We start from the raw sequence: 22,460 nt of genomic DNA, 5'->3' as shown, positions 1-22,460 counted from the left end.
AGTGGGTAATAATATGGGTACAATTAAAGTATGTTATATGCATGCATGAAAATATCACAAAGAAGGTCCTCATTTTATACAATATACACAATTAAAAATTATCAAAATCGAATTAAATTTTAAAATAAAATGTTCACTAAAAATCATTACACTGTCAAGTATTAAAGACAATTTCAAGAGTGACAGAATGGACACGTATGAATCAACTTTTCTTATGAAAATTATGGGAGAGGATAAAAAACATAACAACAAAAGCATGTAGATTTATACTGCCCTGATATACATTCTCAAAAACAGAACACACCAATTGATTGTAGGATTAGCCTTATAGAAATTTTCAAAATTGGAAGAAAGCTTCTGAGCTAAGAAAAGATGCTTTAATAATATTTTCACAAAGACAACTTAAAGTAAACAAAAAATTAACTCCCAAAACTGCTGAATCTGATGGCAAGGTGGATATCTTTAGTGTTGAGATTTTTCTTCACCACTTCATTCCTCGTTACTTAAACATCAAGTCATTGAATCAAAGGTCCATAGCTGTGGGATCCACGTGTCTTGGTGACCTGGGCTTATAATTTTGCTATCCTCTCAGTTTTTCTCTTTTCAACACTAACCTTCCTATTATTCAAAAGTCCCTTGTATTCATCCTGTTATCAGGCCACCAATGTAGTCTAAATACATACATTTCCCACCTTAGATTATTTTTTCAAAGTCTCCCAATTCTGCTCTCCCTTTGACACAACCACACTCTGCCTACTCCATTCTGAATATTACCACTATCCTATCATTCTTTAAACAAGTTCTTGCAAAAAGTGAAAATTTAGTCTCTATGAAGAAGCTGACTGAATGGTGTCAGTAACCTGCCAGTTCGTGAATGTTCCCCAACTATTTGCTGCATATGAGAGAAGGAGTAAATTCTGGCCCTGGTATTCAAGGCCCTTCATTCATGTCACCAGTTCTTTACCATCATATTTTTATTTTCCAAAAAAACCTCTCCTTTCTATGAGGACTGATTTTTTCCAACACCACTATGCTCATTTCTGCCTCCTTCAACTCGGCCAACATCCTGATGAACACACTGTCACTTTTCCTGCCCATGTTAATCACTTTCACATTCAGGCAGCCATTCATGGATTCCCTACCCAGAATCCAACAGTAGAGAGGCTGTCTTCTTCTCCCCCTCCACTTCTTATATTAATCACAACAGAAGGTGACCCCCTGAACTACAGCCCTTTGAGATGACCTCAGTTTGGCTTCACTCCACTGGATTTCAGTTGGGCTGCCTTACCAGCAAACCAACAAGATGAGGCCCAATAGGGTATAAGCCAGCCAGAGCAAACGGTTTTACTTCTAGGAAGACCTAAGAACAAAATTGTTACCCAATTCAGAGCCCTCTCCCTGTTACTCCACTGTAGATTCATCAGCAACAAAAGAATTTGGTAATTAGCAACCGTATGGGGAATCTACTGTTAAAGAAAAGAGAGGTATTTAAGAAAAAATTCTGAGCACAGATCACATGAATTTTTTTCTTTCTTAATTGTGCAGTCAAATTTATGATCCACTGATAAATTTACCAGCTAATGACATTGGGCACTCACCTTATGGGATGTAAATAGGAACACTCAACCCACAAATATCTATTGAGCATCCACAACACAGAATGCTCTCTTCTAAATGATATGGGAGATTCTGATAATAAAACAAAACATATAACTGTTGTACTCAAAGAGTAGATATACTGAGGAAATTATACCTATAAGAAAAATAGAAAAAAAAGAATTTTAAAGGACTATATATTGTTGAATTATTTAAAAGTGATAAACTGAGTCCTTTACCTGCATCATTTTCTTTTGTCTTCACAATAGTAGTTACCTTTACTATACAGATAATGAAAATTATGCTTAGAAAGTAGGTTTTCTAGCCGAGATCATTGCTCCAATTTTGAACTTACCTGACTTCAATGCCCGTGTTCTCAAATCACTCTGGCACCCTGCCTTCCACCACAGCCCTTCGTGGATGTTTGTTGAAATCATTGCTTCCTGTGTCTGCTCTCATTTCTGTTCCCTTCAGCTTTATGCAGCTCTGTAAGCCCAGGCATGGTTTACATTGGTCTCAGGCTGGGAAGGTGAAAGCAAGAGCAGTGGTACTCAACCTTGGCTGCATGTTAATTAACTGAGGACTGTTTTAAAATCCTGAGACCCAGACCATGTACAGTAACCTCCTGGGACATCCGAGGGTCATCCAGGGACATCCAGGAGTCAGTAATGAGCTGGTATATCTTGAATAGCTGTTCTCAGGAGAAAAACAAGAGCCCTGATTGGTAGCATTTTCCTATTTTCATGCTGTGAACACTCCGATTGTGGCTAATTTCAAGCTACCAGTATGATGTCAACTGACTCAAAAAATTCTAAAATTTTCCTTATCCATTTATCCATCAATAGACACTTAGGTTGATTCCATATCTTGGCTACTGAGAATGATTCTGCAATGAACGTGGGAGTGCATAAGTCTCTTTGACATACTGATTTCATTTCCTTTGGATATCTATCCTGTAGTAGGATTGCAGGATCATATGGATCACATGAAGTTTCTATTTTATTTTTTCCAGGAACTGCCATACTTTTTTCTATAACTGCTGTACCAGTTTAAACTCACACCAACATTGTACAAGGATTCTCTTTTTTTTCCTACAGCCTTGCCAACATTATCTTTTGTTTTTGATAATTGCCATTCTACCCAAAGTGAAGTGATATTTCATTGTTTTAGTTTGCATTTTCTTGATGACTAGTGATATTGAGCATATCATATGACTAGTGATATTAAGCCTGTTGCCAATTTGTGTTTCTTCTTTTCAGAATGTCTATTTAAGTCTTCTGTCCATTGTTAATTGGGTCATTTGTTTTCTTGCAATTGAGTTATCCCTTAAATATTTTGGATACTAACCCCTTATCAAATGTATGGTTTACAAATATTTTCCCTTTCTTTGCATTATCTGTTGATCATTTTCTTGCTGGGCAGAGCTTTCTAGTTAGTTCCATTTGTCTCTTTTTGCTTTGTTGACTGTACTTTTGTGGGTCATGTTCAAAAAAATTATTGTACAGACCAGTGTCAAGAAACTTTTCACCCACTGTTTTCTTCTAGCAGTGTCATAGTTTCAGGTCTTACATTTGAGCCTTTTATTTGTTTTATTTGTTTGAGTCAATTCTTTTATATGGTCTGAGATGGGGTAACCCATCTCAGACAACTCCATTGTTCTGCATGTGGATATTCAGGTTTCCCAGTAGCATTTATTGAAGAGACTGCCTTTTCAGTACTCACTGTGAGTTCTTGGAATCTTTGTCAAAGATCACAAGTGCTTTCCAAGGAATAAAACGATGAATCTGGGTTGAAAATACTTGCCTCCTATGCATCATATTTAAATAAATAAATAAATCCTTACTATTACTAAGGACTCCTGACTTTCTTCTCTCCGACTTTGTATTATTTTCAGGATGGAGCTTATTCCCAAAGAATGAATAAAAACAAAGTAGGTAATTTGCCCCAGGCTCCAGAAGCATCCATTCCTTCCAGGGGAGCAGTGAGCACTGCTTTGAGGGCTAACTCTGGGGTTGCTGTATTTTGAGGGTGATAAAACAGAATAAACTTTAAAAAGCGAAAGAAAGAAAGAACGAACGAACTAGGTTTAGCGTCAAATTCACAACCTTCTTACCATTGTGACAAGGATCTGAAACTCACAGACGTAAAAGAAATGAACCACAAAAACCAAAGGAGAGAGGTGGTGAGGGGAAATAGGTTTGGGCAGGTTACCAACCCTAAAGCTCCTTTCCTTTTCTGTAAAACTGGGATTCATCCTCTTCCCCACAAGGCTATGGTAAGAAAGAACTGAGAAAGCACATAGAGAAAAATACTTAATAAATAATTACTATAGAAATACAAAAATATATGTGATCCTGGACAGCAACTACACTTTAAGGAGAGTCAGATTTCTTGTCGTAACTGAGCCGACCCTCAGTGAAATTATGACTTAATCCCACTCTAAGCTAGAGATGTACCTCAGTGGTAGAACAGTTGTCCTGTTGACTTGCGGCTAAATCCCTAGTAACTGTATTTTTTTTAAGAGCAGTTTTCTAACACAGGTTTTGATTTTTTGCTAGAATAAATATCTTTGTGAATCTGAATTACAGATAGCAATTATACTGAATACCTGTAGTTCTTTCCATTTTTGTGAATCCCGAGATGCTGACAGATGGGAATTTATTGGAAAGTTTATTCATATTGAGTAATGAAAGAGCTTTGTCTCTATAGTTAACAAAAACTTTGGTAACTCTGAAAACCATTCACTGAATTATAGCTTTCAAAACTATTGATACTCTGGGTTAGTATTCAGTCAGAATTTTTAGTGTTTTAGAATTATTTCCTTGAATTTTCAGGAACAGATCTTAACAGTTTTATGGTGCTGATGCTTAGCTATCTCACATCACTAAATTGTAAAAGTGAGTTAACACAATATATGTGAATTTTTGCTGTAATGCAAATACTTAAGTTTTAAATTTATAAAATTATACTGTGAAAACTATTTTAAAATAATCTATTAGTTTAATGTTTTTTAACATAATTCTTATCATACACTTTTTCATTGATTGCTCTTCATCTCTCTTCTTAATTAGGATTTTAAAAAAATATATATTTTTCTCCAGATTCCCAAGTTACCCATGTTCTAAAAGAAAATTGGCAGGAAACACAGTAGCTTGGAGCCTTGACCAAGTTTAAGGAGTAGAGAACAAACTAGGGGTGAGTGGGTCCCTGGGTGCCACTCACCCACCCACCCTTGCCCAAGTACCATTTCTTAGACATCTCAAATGGTGCCTGGGCCAAATAACAACACAGATTCCAATAGCAGCAGACACATATTCTACTGACCTTTTTAATGTTTCAGGAAGCCAAATTCTGTGTCTGAGTTCTCAATCCACTCTTGGCCTTTCTCTCCTTTTTCTTTGTTCCTTTAAACAGCTACCTTTACCCTGTAAGATCTATCTTAAGACCCAAACATGTCTACTGTTTCTATTTCAAACCACAACCTATTTCCTTTTATACGCAATCATTATAATAAACCACTAGTCACACAGAACTCACTTCTAACCAACTTTTACATTTTTTGAATGTCTTAAAATCAACAATAACCTCTTTAAATGGTCTTGCTCATTCAAGACCTCAAGGGTCAGTTCAATTTAAAAGAACATCAGCATGAACTGAGATAATGTTGTCCTTATTTCTAAATAATGTACCATACATTTGATCATTTTCCACAGGAAGAATTCAGTTATGGGGACATCCTATTGCAGTAGACTGGGCAGAGCCGGAAGTAGAAGTTGATGAAGACACCATGTCTTCTGTGAAAATCCTATATGTAAGAAATCTTATGCTGTCTACCTCTGAAGAGATGATTGAAAAGGAATTCAACAATATTAGACCAGGTGGGACGTACATGTAAGGTTACTTTTTCAAAACATACTTTACAAGCTTATGCTTCAGGTGGCTTCTGATAACTTTAAAGAGAATATAGCTTTTATTGAGGTCATTCTCATAATTGAATGTACATTACTCAAGCTATATTCCCATTTTTGGATTAGAAAGTGATACCTATGGTTCTACAACATTTAACAATATTATAATCATGTATTTATCTGTGTGAGTAATGAATCCACATTTACTTCACTAAACTAGCAATTCCATGAATATAAGTTCTTTTTCCTCTTGTTATGTCCTCAATCCTAAGACACTCAGTCTGTAGACCAGCAATATAATAAGTGTTCAATAAATATTGACTGTGTTATTGAGTTCATGGCCATAACTCCAGGTTTAATGCAGGGTTTCTCAACTTTAGCACTAAGGGAATTTTGGAACAGATGATTCTTGATAATGGGGATCTGTCCAGAAGATAGTAGGATATATTCAGCAGCAGCCCAGGCTCCTCCTAGTAGACACCAATAGTGACCTCCATAACAACCAAAAGTATTTCCAGACATTGCCTAATATACTCCAGGAGTGTGCAAAACCACCCCCAGTTGAGAACCACTATTGTAATGGAATACACTTTTGACTTCAGGTGCAAAAGTAAGGCAGTGACAATCTTCGGAAACTGGGTGAAGAGGGAGGAAAAGGAATCAAGGAAAGGTTCCAACAAAAAGGAATAACTAGTTGCTAATTATCTTGTCAATATTTTTCAATGTTGATTATAAACTACAAGATTGACTCTCCATCTCTTTCTTCTCAATATGGAAGCTATAACACTTAGACTGGTAAAGCATTTCAAGAAACAGTGTAGAAATGAGCATTTGCATAAACTAATACAGAACATCACATCTACAAAATGTTAGTAGGTATTCCTGATAAAAGGGTCCCCTGGTCAAATAAGTTTGTAAACACCAGTTTCTGCAAAATTAAGCAGATTTCTTCATTATGGGACTTAGAGTCATTAGCCTTCTAACATGCTTGAAAGTCCTCAAGAAGAGATGTGGGATACCTCATTTCCCAAACTTTTGGAGCATGGATCCTCTTTTGTGGCAGGCTACCTTGGCGGTTTAGTGTATCTTGGGACATCTTCTTGGCAATATTGGCCTGTTTTAGCACAGTAATAACATTTTTCCATGACAGAATGTCTAAGTCTCCAGAAAAATACTCTAGGATGTTGATAAGCCTGGGCCACAATGCTACCATGTTAAACTGCCTGAGAATATTCACCGCAAATATTCATATTTTCTGTTTCAGATTCTGGGTGCTATTTTGGGCATAATAAAATAATAAGCTGATGATTCATGCTGAAGTTAATTAGCAAGGATGTCATTTTTTTCTTTTTAAAGATCCCCCAAAGATTTGTCTTTCTTCAGCCTCAGGAACTCAGTCTTCCCTGATACTTTAATATTATGGTGTGAGTGCATACTAACACCTACAAATTCATGGCTAATATAGAAAACTGCTAACAACTGGCTGGTCACTATCTGCCAGGCATTACAGTGGGCACTTTTACATCATGTGTAACTTATTCATCACAGTGACCTAATAATGTATGTTAATATATTAGTTCCTTTATTTTCTAGATAAGAAAACCAGAACCCAGAGTAAAGTAGCTTACCTACCTAGGGTCATACAACCAGTAGGTAGGAGATCCTCAGTTTAACAACTCTAGGATCCCATACCCCATCCTTATTCAATTCATTCATGCAACTGTCATTCTTTCAGTATTTTGTAACTTTTAAAAATAAACAGTGGGAACTAGGGTTGTGGCTCAGAAGTAGAGCACTCACCTAGCATGTGTAAGGCCCTGGGTTCAATCCTCAGTACCACATAAAAATAAATAAATAAAGGTATTGTGTCCAACTACAACTAAAAAATAAATATAGTAAATAAATAAATAAACAGTGGGTCTCAATATTCCATTTAAGTACCCACAGGTCCATTCTGTTCCCTTTGAAGACTCTGATATTGGTATAAATGTACCAGATTTAGTCACTCCATAAAAAATGTATATTAAGCTATTTTGTTTTTGCTGTTTCAGGAGTGGTATAATTGATTTACTCATGCATAATCTTAATGCAAATTTTATTTCTATATGAAACATTCCTCAAAATAGAATTAGTAGATACCTACTTGATTTCCAACCTTTAGATATCATCATTATAGCATGGGAGGAATCTCAGATGTTCTTCAGAAGCAATTTTATTATTTTTTTTAATTTAAAGAGTATTGGATAAGATATAGAAGATCTAGTTCTAGATCCTGACTATGTGGAAGATAAACATCACCTATCTTGTCAGAATCATAGTTTCCTAACATATAAGTAAAAATAAGTATAGTAAAAGTAATAAAAAATTAAAATCATTACTAAAGTTTCACTTAGCTCTAAAATTCTATTATATAGTCAAAAGAAATAAGATATTTCAGAGGGATAGCATAAAACTTCAAAAAGGTAATCAACTAAATATGTAAGATAACCAATAGTTGAGTTCAACTCAATTCAATGGCATTTTACCATTGCATATAATATCATCATTTATATAAAATGCAAAGTAAGCTGCCATTTCTGCCCTTAAAAGTCTTAGGAAGTAGAAAACACGAATCCACAGATAATTATAACAAGTCACACACTGCAAATGTTGTTTTAAACTTACAAACAAAATCTTTTAAATTTGCAGAACTTTAAACCTGGACACACAAGATTCCTGATAAGATCCTTATGTGCACTCTCAGAAGCGAACTGCATCATTTCAATGCTGTCTCAAGTTTGCTAATCGGGCTACTTTCACTCTCTTCTCAGGTGCGGTGGAGAGAGTAAAAAAAATCCGAGACTATGCCTTTGTGCACTTCAGTAACCGAGAAGATGCAGTTGAGGCTATGAAAGCTTTAAACGGGAAGGTAATGTAGGAGAAAGGATAAAATATGCACAGATTCCTGTTCAATAGAGCAATGAGTCCACTGCACTGCATCTTTCCCCATGTCCAACATGGCTTCTGCAGTCCCCTTAAAAAATGCACAGAAGAAAAATGATAAACATACAGTGGAGGATGGAGATGGAGCTAGTATGTCCAGTTCTGCCTCTAATTATTTTTCTGATTTGAACAAATCACTGGCCCACAATTTTCTTAGAAAGAGGGGATTAGACTTAATTACTTTAAGGTGTCTCCCCCCACCCAATTCCAAATTTCTCTCATTATTGTACTTTCTAGTACAGTATTTTAAGAGCCAATGGTCCCTTTTTTAAAATGTTAAGATAGCTGTCATTCTACCCTGAGAGTTTGATCTGCCAACTCTGGATGGCTTAGAATCTCCCACCTTGCCAAGAGTAATATCTAAAGGAAAACAAACATCTATATCCTTACTACTGATTTGTCTGTAGAAACCAATTTAGTATTGACATCAGTCCAATAAACACTAAAACACACTATCTACTAATATCATCTGGGACACAAAGAGAATCAAATCCAAAATACCTATCAAAGAGCCAGAATTCTCCTGGAGGATTAAGAGAAATACACAAACACCTATGCAAAGCACAGTTAGGTAGAGTATCGTAAAAAGAGATAGAAAAGCAGTAAAAAGGTTCAAATGAAGAAGTGAGTCATCAAGAACCAGAAAATCTTCATGGACATGAGAAGATAATACAAAGGAGAAGCCTTAGAAATTGGATCTAATTTCAAAAGACAAAATATGGAAAGGAGACCCAGTCTTAGAAACCAGAATTGGGCATAGCAAGGCAAAATTGGAGAACAATAAGCAAAGTAGTTAAAACATAATGCACTTGGGGCTGTTTTACATTTGAGTCTTGCATCTGTCAGGATACCAAAAGAAAACCATTGTCAAAGGAATTAATTACAGATATGTGAGTGGGGAGTAGGGAAATTAAAAGAGATAGTACAGGAACCTGAGGCTCACAGTACTCCTGAAGTCAAAGGCACAAGGGACTGGGGCATTAATAGAAATCCTGAAAGAAAAAAGGAGTGGGTACAGTTGGTCTTTTCAAAAGGCATAGTGACTTAGGGCCATACCACCTTGAACAGGCTCAGTCTTGTCTGAAAGGTGTAATGTCCTTTGGTTAAAGGATACAACCAGTCCAAGGTAGCCTCTGAGAGAGGGATCCAGGAGAATACATGCCCGCAAATCACTGTTGTTTTTCTCTCTACCCGCCTGTCAATGTTGCTCAGTGGCCAAGTCCGTGATAATACAGAAGGTCACAAGCCCTAGAGAGGAGCCATATAGAGAAGTCTCCCAGAGCAGAGGGCAGGGTAGAGATTGGTGGGGGAGTTGATCTGGAGGGAAAAATGGGAGACTTTCCAGCCCAGGTATCTTCAGACAGCCTGAAGCCTTCAAAAATGTTTAAGAGAGCATGAATTGAAAAGCAAAAGGAAATGCATATTTAAATACATACCTACATGCCTATGAAACAAACCATTATTTCAAAGTAATAACATGAATACATCATATATGTTGACATATTCATTCATAGGATATATTCAATGTGTGTGACATATTCATGTTATTACATTGAAAACAATTTTTAAGTTAGCTTTTCTCTTTTAGGAAATATTTCTGAGTATACATGATGATTGCTGAGAAGCCGAAGCCAAAGCCAATTGTAAATTAAAGGCTAAGTAATTATACTGGAATAATTAAGGCAGAGAAGTATTCAAATTATTGTCAATTTTGCAGCTAGATATTTTCACAGCAGTGTTCACATATAGAGTTAATTATATTTAATATTATTAGCAAATATAGATCAAATATTATATTTAAGTATAATGTAGCAAGAAAAAAAATCAAAAATAAGTTTTCCCAGGACATATGTAGGCCTAATATTTCAACTCTGGGTATTTACATTTCATTTATTAAAGAAGATGAGACTTTGAAGTTTCTTTGTGAGGTAGAGTAATGATCATATATAATTTGGAGAAATTAACTTAGTAAGAGTTGACTTTTTGAGTGGCAAGAAAGAGATGATGGAATCTAGTTATAAAGCTATTACAATCATCAAAATAAGGGCTTGAACTAAGATGAAAAGGGAATATAATAGAGACCTCTATGCAGAACTCTGGGGGAGTTAATTCAAAGTGTCGTAACTGACTAGAGATGATGAAAAAGGAGAAGTCATTATAAGTTTTCCATAATGACAGACTGGGGGGGGGTCAGGAAGAAAAGCCTATTTTGGAGAAAAATATGATGAATTTAGCTTTGAACATGATTACTCACTTATTCTATAAATACTTATGTGTATCTCTGAGGTGATAAAAATTGGGGGGGGGGCCTTGGGGTCTACTGATCAATAAGACATTGTCCCAACTATTCAAATATCTAAACTCAACAACTAAAATACTATACTGTGTATAAGATGCTGTTGAAGAGGGCAGAGAAATGCAGAGAAAAATCTATTACAGTAAGAAATATGACTTGCCAGTGACTATTTCATTCAAAACATTTCCTGATATGGAAGTGCTTATAATCAGAGACCTATCTGAGTACCTCATTTTCTTCAAGACAGAGCGAAAGATATAAAGAGTCTTATACCTAAGTCCTTCCCCTTCCTTCAGCATTCCAAGTCTCTTCCAATTACATCTACAGAAATATATGATTGTTGAGTATCGACTGGGTTTTGTCCATTCTGTCTATATTTGACACTGGATCAATCTTAGCAATAAATACAAGCTCTGTATTTAGACTTATTGTTGGGTTCAACTTAGAAGCAAGGAGACACATCCACGTTACTGTGGAGACAAACATATTACTGTTTTACAATTTTTTCAGTAGAACTGAATTGAGCATTTGAAAATTAAGGTAGATACATGAAACAAGGAAAAGTTGCTGCAGAGGCTAATGAAAATATCAGGATGACTGTGAGGCACAAGCTTTGTCCAGCACACTTCAGTAAGCCAGAAACCACTGAGTCACTCATGAAAGTGAAGGATAAGGATGTACACTCAGCTGCTGTGAACAGAAATTTTTGCAGGAACACTTTCTGTTATTTACATTCTTTGTGTAAAATAGAGACTGGTTGTTTTCTTATTGAAAAGAAGCCATGAGTGTTTTCTGACAACACTTTGTCCTTTAAACAAGAAAATGCATCAATCTATCAAGTATTTGTTGAGAGATATCTTTGTTTCATGGGTAGGCAAACTGTATATAGGAGTAAGTTACACAGAAGACCTACACAGCCATTATCTTCAATATCTGGAGTTGTATGCAGTTTCAGAAACTTGCATCAGAGAAAGGCTACTCCAATAACTCTAGAGGGAAGATTTTAAGCATCTCATGACTGGAGAATTCTCAGTACTGCTCCCATCTCCCAATCACAATCCCTGTCAACCCTGTTTATTAGTTCCCAATTGCTCAGTGGATCAAATTTCTTTTTCACAAGGAAGTATCTGTGGGAGAAAATGCATAGCCTCATAGGTTTCTATTCCTTGAGTTGGGCCCCACCTGAGCCTCTGTTCTTCCCCAGTGAAAATGACCTATTGTGTAGTGACTCTAATGAGCAAGACATTTGGCTCCCTGATAGCTGACAAGGCCTAGCTAAAGAACCCACAGTAGCTCAGTGTTAACAAGTGATAAGAACCCTTTGTTGTCTTCCTTCACCTTTATTTTATTATGTCATGTAGTAAAAATTATATTTCACCCGTAATGAACCTAAAATTTCTGGTAACTATATGACTATATAAATATGTGCTTTAAAATATATATCTCACATAATAGAGATACTACATAATTTTCCATCTCATAATTTTTCTATCTCTAGATTTTAAATTCATAACCAATATATTAATGAACAGTAGTCAGTATGCCACTGTCAAACCTGTTGGCACCGTATGCAATTTACCAACAAAACCACTCAGAGAAAATCAAGTGGCATACAAATAAGAATCTATAAAGACACAAGATGTGAATAATTGAATCAGTCAGTAAATATACAGAAAATACTCTAGCACTCAGAAGGAGATATGTTTTTAGGGCTCAGCCACACTTGATTGTCTTAATATCTCCTTATGTTGCTTTCTCCTTGCTCTCTACAACAGGTGCTGGATGGTTCCCCCATTGAAGTGACCTTAGCCAAACCAGTGGACAAGGACAGTTATGTTAGGTATACTCGAGGCACAGGTGGAAGGGGCACCATGCTTCAAGGAGAGTACACCTACTCTTTGGGCCATGTTTATGATCCCACCACAACCTACCTTGGAGCTCCTGTCTTCTACGCCCCCCAGGCCTATGCAGCAATTCCCAGTCTTCATTTCCCAGCCACAAAAGGTCACCTCAGCAACAGGGCCATTATCCGAGCCCCTTCTGTTAGAGGTAACACCAATCATTTCCTGTATTAGAGTAACTCCAGGATTTCAAATGATTTGTAGTCCAATAGCCTTAGACCAATTGGATGTGACCACTGGAAGAAAAGGACTGGAAAATGCATATTAAAAATCAAATATATCAATAGCTCTCACTTCATAGGAATCTTTTTTTTTTTACATTACAACTGGTAATTAAAAAACCTTGATCAGAACTTTGTGTAAATGAAACTAGTGTACAAATTTGATCTTTGCACAGACCCATAAAATTTGCATGAACTAAAACCTAGCTCCACCATCTTGTATTAATTACAAAATTTCCAAAGGCAGGACATGGTCTGAGACGGGAGGATTACAAGTTCAAGGCCAGTGTTAGCAGTTTAGCGAGACCCTATCTTAAAATAAAAAATAAAAAGAGCTGGGGGTGGTGGCACATGCCTGTAATCCCAGCAGCTCTGAAGGCTGAGGCAGGAGAATCATGAGTTCAAAACCAGCCTCAGCAAAAGCAAGGGACTAAGCAACCGTCTCTAAATAAAAATACAAAATAGGGCTGGGGATGTGGCTCAGTGGTCAAGTGCCCCTAATTCAATCCCCAGTACCAAATAAATAAATAAAAAGGGCTGAGGATGTTGCTGTTGAATCAGCAAAGTTCCCCTGGGTTCAATCCACAGTAAAACAACAACAACAACAACAACAAACTTCTAAGGCAAAGTAGTGTTGTCCAAAATGGAAATTGATTACCTCAAATAACAAAAAACATTTTAAGGCTTTATGTACTTGATGGTGACTGAGTAGCATCATCTTTATCATAAATTACAAATCACCATAAATATAGTCTAATAGATCGATGGGATACTCTCATCTGACCTCTCCTAATGAATATACATTATGCCTTCAAAAAGCCAATCACTAAGGAAATCAACTGATTTCTTTAGTGTATGGGAAACTATTAAACTCCAAGTAGAAAAACAAACTCAGCCCAACTTCCAGACCATAACAATTTCATGTTTGAATCCTATAAGAATTCCCAATATTCAAGCAGTTTTCTGAGCTCAGTCTGTTCAAGTAATATAGAAGATGAGAAAAACATTTTTAATTTCCAAGCAATTGGTTTGTCTCTTCCTATAGGATAGATAAGTGTGGTTGTGCTAGAATGTGGCTAATGCCAGCAGAATCCCAGTCCAGTTTTCCAAATGTGACATCAATCTTAGCAATAACTACAAACTCTGTATTTAGATCTATTCTTGGGTTCAACTTAGAAGCAAGGAGACACATCCATGTTACTGTGGAGACAAACATATTACTGTTTTACAATTTTTCAGTAGAACTGAATTGAGCATTTTAGGACCTCTATCCTTCAACAGGCTTAAAAGTTCTACATTCATAATCATCCCAGCCAAAATTGTAATACAAAAGAAATCATCAGGTCTTCCTACAGAAGAACTTCTATGTTATATGATAATAAATGATGTCATTGAAACATCATACATATATAATCTAAAATATATCATTAAGCAAGCCATATATTAATATAAGTTGTCAACCAGTTGTGATGTAGAAAAAAGACTCTAAGAGAAATATATATGATTTATAAAAAGAAAGGAATCAACGAATAATATTCATGGATGAAGGGTAATCAATTTAGTTTTTTTTATCTCTTTATGCCACCAAGAGGAAATCAAAGTAACAACATGGCAAAACAAAACTCAAAAGGAATCTATATGTGAAACTCAATGGAAATTTAAGACTCACATTGACAGAATATCAGAAAGAGAATGATGATCTTAAAAATACGTTTTCTATATATATTGGTTTCCCATTAAGCCATTAGGGGTAGGATAATTGGGGAAGCTAGAATTCATTTCTGATTTTCTGATCAGTGACAGTCTATATGCAAGACTGGTTTCAATACAAGTGGTCATATTATGCTGAAGTGTTCAATACACACATTTCCAAACTTTAGTCTTCAGAGAAACATTAAGAAAAGGTTAACTGAAGGTGGAAATTGCAAAGTTTCTCTTTATACCAAAGTTGTTAAATTGCTCATGTGCTTATCAGAAGCCCTGATGGTATTACTTTCAGGTAGTTAATAAAACAGAGATGCCTACAGTGAGCCTTAATTGAGGTTGAGTTTCATCACATTAGACTCCTAGAGTTTTCTACCTATCTTTGAGGTTGTAATCAATGTGAGTTGGGCTAACTTTTCCATTACAGTAAGATTCAGGGTGATTTTCTGGTGGTTTGATTCAGTTTAATGCCTTCTTACATTCCTAGAAATTTACATGAATGTACCTGTAGGGGCTGCGGGAGTGAGAGGACTGGGCGGCCGTGGCTATTTGGCATACACAGGCCTGGGCCGTGGATACCAAGTCAAAGGAGACAAGAGAGAAGACAAACTCTATGATATTTTACCTGGGATGGAGCTCACCCCCATGAATCCTGTAACTTTAAAACCCCAAGGAATTAAACTTGCTCCCCAGGTAGGTAAATTAATTGCAGATATAGCTTCTTTAAGTTGGGCCAATGATCATCATACACCTATCATCAAATGATTGGGTTTGATCCTTACTTGGGCTATGCTTATGTTTTACTAGATAAAGTGGCTAGCCAACATCATGTAATTTGAGGGGATATGGGGCATTGAGTGTCATTTTCCATTATAGGCCCTTTCATTATTTTTTAATCTTAAATCATCTTCCTCTGAAATGCAAAGAATCTAAGAGCTATTAAGAATTGTCAACCATTATATTAAATTGAAATAAAACAAGACAAGCATCCTGGCTTAGAATAAATGTCTGTGTGTGTGAACCAGTTCAGTTGGCAAATGAAGAGTACTAAAGGCAGGGAACTCTAAATAGACCAATCAGGACATCTTTTCTTAGAAATGCTGTGTTTAAGAGAAAGCTATTCCATGATAGCTAGGTGAATCTTTAACTATAACATGCCATCAGTCATATCAAATTGAGTCTTCTACAATGATCATATTTGTGCAGTGGCATTATGGTGAAGTTTTTTTGCAATCATCTAACAGTTCTAACTTTCCATGTTTCTGTAGGAGGCTGTGGTCTTTCTTAAATGAAAATTGGAAGTTATAAAGTTTGTTTCAGTGTGAAATCTGAATTCCAGAGTTGAAAATAAGACAAAATAGAATCTATGCTAACCCTAGACTGTTCCCTGTGGGTGTGCATTATATGCTGATCTCTCTACGCTGTACTTTGGCTGAATAACCACAGCTTAAGTTCATCTAAAGTTTCTGCTAACTCTATTTAGGCAATTTGGGTTTTTGGGGGGGAGGGAGGCATATCAGGAATTGAACTCAGGGGCATTTGATCACTGAGCCATATCACCAGCCCCATTTTGTATTTTATTTAGAGACAGGGTCTCACTGAGTTGCTTAGCACCTCGCTTTTGCTGAACCTGGCTTTGAACTCACAATCCTCCTGCCTCAGCCTCCCCAGCTGCTGGGATTACATGCATGCACCACTGCACCCAGCAGTTTTAAAAGAATGCCTATCAGAGTGACAATCAGCTATTTTTTTAATTGGGCTTCTCTTATGAACAGTGTATTGTTTTAAGTGCTAGAGAGAAAAAATTATTATAACCATCAAATTTCATATAGCAATCAAGTGGGATGATACCAACACATAATTATAGAGAAATTGGGTAGGTGACATGATAAAGATTTCTGAGAAAATACCTCTCTTGAGTCAAAACCCAATTATTAAAAACTCCAAGTTCTGGTATTCATGGAAATCATTTAAAAACATCTTAAAAGGCAATAATAATAAATTCTGTATAGTATTTCTGAGAGCTGCTGTAGCATGAGCAAAGATCTCTGCTTTTTACATTAAAACTCAGGTTAGAAGTTGGCCATGCTTTATATTAATCTGTGAATAACTGTGTGTATCACCTAAAGAAAGGTCTTTAATTAATTTATCTCTGAATGTTAGCAGCTATGGTTGAGAAGTTGAAGACCATGTGACCCCTAACATTCATACCCTGTAGCAGCATTTAGAACCCCTAAGCAGAAGAGCAGAGGCTCCTGTCCTGCATGGTCAGTAGTTAGAGTGGTCACTCTGACTGCATGTTGCTCACCTGCATAAACAGGCAGACTGACTATCCTCCAGCAAGAGCTAATTTATTATTGCATGGGAACCTTGGAGAATGCTTTGCAGATGACAAGAACTGCTACAAGAATGTTTTGAAAAAGAGTTAACAGAGAAAATAAGAGCAATCTACAAATTAATAAGCTGGAAAATGTCATGCCACACAGCTAGATTAGTGTTAGAACAAATGAGATAAGAAGTGCCAAGAGACACATCCTGGGGCACCATTCTGTCTCCGAGTTATTTTCTCAGACTGGTGTCTATTTTGCACAGTATACTGATTCTGCTGATCAGAACCTCTCTGGAATGACTTCTGGATGAAGAAAGTAAAAAGATTCAGTTTGGTGTAATTACACAAGAAAAAATGAAAACATGCAAAGGATGAAAAACAAAACAAAACAAAAAAACAGGTCATCATAAAGATATCCAAAAGCAAAGTGTTGCCAAACATTGCAACTATCAACACTATTCTATCAATGCTCATTAATAAGTACCAACCCATAAAACTTTTCACCAACTTTTTTTTAAAAAAACATGCCTTATGACAAAAGACATTAAATAAGAATATATTCTCCATTTATCTTCTCTAAACCACTATAAACAGAGGACTTGAGGGTAATAATAAGTAAATGTATCCACACATTGGTGCAAAGCAGGGTTTTTTTTAAGATAGATGAAATAAATATATCAAACAAGTCATGAAATTAAGCTCTTAGTAAAAAGTTACAGCTAATGGACTAAACCAAAAGCTTATTAGAGTAAATGGTGCGAAAATTATTCTATGAACTAATAGATATAACATTTTAAATGGAGTTCAAATTGAGTTCAACTTAAATTTTATGAGTCATTAAATCATGCAGCATTTTCTATCTTCTCATATTGGTTTAAACTCTGGAGATCAGAGTTTAAAACCTGGAAACTAGAAAAATAATGCAAATGTGACATTTGAGGGAGAAATCATCTTTTTTTTAACTCTTACAGATATTAGAAGAAATTTGTCAGAAAAATAACTGGGGCCAGCCAGTGTACCAGCTGCATTCTGCCATTGGACAAGACCAAAGACAATTATTTTTATTCAAAGTAACTATTCCTGCTCTGGCCAGTCAGAATCCTGCAATGTATGTAAATTTCTCCAAATTGTTAGAATAAGATCCACTTGTAAATTTAATATATTTATTTAATCATTATCTAAACAGTATAAATTCTCAAGTCTATTACCTACTAATTTGTCATTAAATGCAAACATTGAGATGTATAGTTGGGATGTAGGTGCCAACTATGAGGCCTGCATCAAAAAGCCCCAAATTTCCTATAGACAACAAAAACTGTGTAATATAATCAACCAATGGAGACCAGTAGGTCATGAGAAAGAAATGAAAGACTATAGCCAGTTCTTTTATCTGTGTTTAGTTTGAACCATATGAAGTTGCCATTTTTATGTATAATGTTTGCTCCATCATTTAACTTTTTATTTTTATTTTGTTTATTTATTCATTTGTTTGTTTATTGGTGCTGGGGATCTGACCCAGGAGTACTTTACACCAAGCTAGAGCTATATCTCCAACCCTTTTTAATTTTTCATTTTGAGACAGAGTCTCATTAGTTGCTTAGGGTCTCTGTAAGTTGCTTCTGTTTCAACCTCCTGTTTCAAAGTCACTGGGACTACAGGCATGTGCCACTACACCCAGTTTCATCATTTAAAAGTTTTGGACCAAAGATATGACCTCCCTGTTAGTGGATACCACCTTCTGGATTTTATCTCAAGTTTGCATTTATGGATATTTTAGGAACCACTGTGTTTCACATGTGTTGTAGTAAATTATAAAGTATGCCCCAAGAATGTCACGGATCACTGGCAATTGGGTCAATTCATGTATATCCCTACATGCACATATATTTAGAAGATTTTAATAGCAAAGATTATAAAAAAATAACCATATAAAATCCATCATCTAATCATCTTAAAGTTCTAATGGTGACAGCAGATAGCCAATCAGAAAAATAATAATAATAATAATAATAACTAAGAGTACCTTAGGTTTTCACCTGACCCCAGTACACAAGGTTAAAAATTCCTACTCTGGCTGTGCTTTCCAGCCACCCTTTCACACCTCCGAAGCTAAGTGCCTATGTGGATGAAGCGAAGACATATGCAGCGGAGTACACCCTGCAGACCCTGGGCATCCCCACCGATGGAGGTGACGTGGGGACAACGCCTGCTGCTGCTGCTTCTGCTGCTGTTTTCCCAGGTAAGGAAAAATCATGCCAGAGAGTGTTTGGGAAACCCTTCTTGCTATCAAGTGCTCATAGAATTGTTTGTGAACTCCACCTCCATAGAGCCTACTGGCACCATCTGTGAAACAAAAAGGGTTTGCCATCTGAGTGAACCATTCAAGCATGAGGCAAGGAAATTGAGCAAGGCAGCAGAGTTGGTTCTCGACTCAGCTCAAATTAAAGCAGCTGCAAAATCTTGAATGAGTCAATCTCTCTGAGTCTGGGATGACATTTTGTTTTCCCTTTTAGTAAGAGACTTTGGGACAATCTATTAATAGGAGGTGTTACTGAATGAGACACCCTAATGCTCACAAGCTTTACAATATGACACCACTGGTTTAGGTTAAATCATGATGTCCATTTTACAGATAAAAGAACCCAGGTACTAGATGAAGTAATTGGGCCAATGTCAATTAGATTTTTAGCAATACTTGAGCTCCCTCTCCAATTTTAGTCTTCTAATTTTATTACTTTACTTTCTGGAAAAAGATGCATGTATCACATTTTTAAAAATCATTTTTAGTAAAAAATTAAATGTGTGTGCATGAAAGACAAAGATTCTTCAATGTGTGAACCATGAGGCCTCAATTTATCATTCTCTAATTTTGGTCCAGGGCATATGCTGATTGCTTAACATGAATTCTATCAACATGTCCTCAGGAATCATATTTAAAGGACTTGCCACTTTATTATATACTCACGACAAAGGGTAATCATTAAAAATGAAACCTCTAGAGATCAGAAAGGACCAAGCAAGAAATTTTTTCATAGCAGCTAGTTTAACCCTTCTACTTTTTAGTAAAAATTTCTATTTCTCTTGAAGAAATTATTGTTCTGTCCTGTCATTGTTTCAGCATGTCCCCCTCCATATGCTCAAATTTGAGAGTTTTTGCTAGAGCTAGAATTATACCATTGATTCACTCACATTATAGGTCACGTGTAGGTGGGAGAATTTTATATTCCTCATATCCAGAACACCTGGGGTTCTCTCTTCCTCTCTTTTATTCCTCAAAGACTGTGAATGTCTTCCATTCTGTTACATGTGGCTAAAGCTATTCATGTTTTACACACAAATGTGACCTCGATTCCAGCTTTGTTTCTTTATAAGAACATGGAGAGGCTCTGTGGTGAGACCCTGTAAGGTTACCAAGGCAACAGCTGCCACTGCAGAGAGCAAGGTCCTCCCTGGGCAGCACTGTCATCAGCCTCTGTGCTGACAGAGTGTTTACCTTTCCTTCTACTCAGGGTTTATACTAAGGCTTGCTTCTCAGGTCTTGGAGAATCGAGCAGAAAGCTGTACCCATAGACAACCAATATACTATACAGAAAGCTGTACCCATAGACAAGCAATATACTATAAATAAATAAGCCATGTCAAATGGGAATTTTAAAGTTTTCTCAAAGGATTTGCTTTCACCCAAGATTTTTTTTTAAATTTTATCCTCCCTTTTATTTGTTCCAGCAAGAAGTTAAAAATATTTAGGGCATGAGAGTTGTTTTAGGAATGAATACCTAAGAATTTGGTAGCCTGTTATAACTTTACTATGGAGTCAGGCAAAGAATAATAGATTCCAAGGACAGAATCTAAAACACTAATGCCCTTGCAGTTAAGAAATTAGCCAATTGGAAATTAGAAAAAAGAAAATCCAACATTTCTAAAGGAAAAATCAGTGCTAAACAAACACACTCATACATTTATGTGCCTTGTAACTTTAGAAGCACCATTTGCAAAATAATGAAAGTGATATTGATATTTTTCTCATATCTTTGGGAAATATACCAAACTTTACATGTGCATTAGCCGGCATTACTAACCAAAGTGTACAACCGAGGTATGAATTTGATCTTTAAAAACATAGTCCAGCTAGCTTCCTGCCACCACTTCCTGAGAAGCCACTAGGAAAAATCAATGTGTCTGGGCTAGGGTAGACTTCCACTGCACATAAACCAACAGGACTTTTAAAATTCTAAACCAGATCCCAACTTATTCCTTAAGTTCCTCTCTCCCTTTTTACAATTTGGGGGTCATCTCTGAAACACCCAGGCTTTGCTCTAAAACACTAACAAAGAAATATAGCTCTGGACAGTGGCTGCTGGGTTTTCTTCTTCAAAAACAAATGTTCATCAGCCAGACATAATATAAACTGAGAGCATGAATGCTTTCTTTATTACTCAAACTCTTTGGTTCCCTGAGAGTGAGGACCAGTATCAAGGCCTCTGAATACATTAAGGACAGGCTTGGTGGATGGGTCCCAAGATAGGGCTTCTGCTGTTTATGGTTAGGTCCAAATGTGGACAGGGTAGACATCTGCTTTTATGGTATTAAGAAGACACACACTAAAACTTTACAGTATTTCCACTACTGATCTATCCAGTGCCTACACATCCTTCTTGGGAGAAGGCAATGGTTTTTCATGTTTAATTTGGCAGGTGTAGGGGTGCAGCAGTACCGCCACCATGCCCTGCTGACCCCTCAATGGCCTCTCTTTCTTTAAAATTTCCGAGACACTCTGGAAAAGCTCCACAATGCAGACTTTCATTAACCCAGCATCCTCCTACATTTCTGCTTCCTGGGTCTTCTCTCCAGTGTTTCTGATTCTCCAGGTATGAAGTGCTTCTGACCCAGGTGACACAGGCAGTTCTTGCTTTGATGATCACTGTTTTAGGGCTTTCCAAATGCCATTTAAAAATCAGTATGCCCACCTACTGTGTCCCATGAGAGCACCTTTTAAAACATATATACTTACTTTTAACTTTTTTCTTCTTAAATTTAACTTAAAGCCATATGTTAAAATTTTTCAAATTCCTAAAGGAGGACCACATGCCCAAAGAGAGCGAATCTGAATGCCTTTCATGAAGTTTTCTCTGCCTCCTTCTCTAGGATACGCTGTCCCCAGCGCAACAGCACCTGTGTCTGCAGCCCAGCTCAAGCAAGCAGTGACCCTTGGACAAGACCTAGCAGCATACACAACCTATGAGGTCTACCCCACTTTTGCAGTGACTGCCCGAGGGGATGGATACGGAACCTTCTGAAGATACCTTTCTTTTAACTTAAGAATAAGAAACACAAACCTCTATATAGGAGAAATAAAATTCTCACTCAGTACCCTAATGATCATAAGCCATGCCTTTCCTAAAGTAGTTCCTTTCCTAAGACAGTATAACTGGCCCTTGTTTATAGAATCATGAAATGTGAATGCCATTCCTAAATGAAATCAAATGTCCAGGAGCCTTTTGTTTAACAGGAAGCTGCAGAGCC

At 36.5% G+C, this 22,460-nt stretch overlaps 1 protein-coding gene across 1 annotated transcript in view; it reads left to right on the top strand.

Moving 5' to 3' along the window:
* A1cf (APOBEC1 complementation factor) overlaps positions 1–22,234 on the top strand; it is a 64,368-nt gene extending 42,134 nt beyond the window's left edge. Inside the window, exons 6-12 of the mRNA XM_026410549.2 lie at positions 5,310–5,474; positions 8,315–8,412; positions 12,558–12,831; positions 15,096–15,301; positions 17,909–18,045; positions 19,025–19,176; positions 22,083–22,234. Of these exons, the coding sequence (XP_026266334.1) occupies positions 5,310–5,474; positions 8,315–8,412; positions 12,558–12,831; positions 15,096–15,301; positions 17,909–18,045; positions 19,025–19,176; positions 22,083–22,234 (1,184 nt within the window). The remainder of the gene's footprint in view (positions 1–5,309; positions 5,475–8,314; positions 8,413–12,557; positions 12,832–15,095; positions 15,302–17,908; positions 18,046–19,024; positions 19,177–22,082) is intronic.
* Positions 22,235–22,460: the final 226 nt, after the last annotated feature.

Source organism: Urocitellus parryii, chromosome 5 (genome assembly GCF_045843805.1).
Source record: "Urocitellus parryii isolate mUroPar1 chromosome 5, mUroPar1.hap1, whole genome shotgun sequence".
Classification (NCBI taxonomy): domain Eukaryota; kingdom Metazoa; phylum Chordata; class Mammalia; order Rodentia; family Sciuridae; genus Urocitellus; species Urocitellus parryii.
This window is presented reverse-complemented; position numbering and strand designations above follow the sequence as displayed.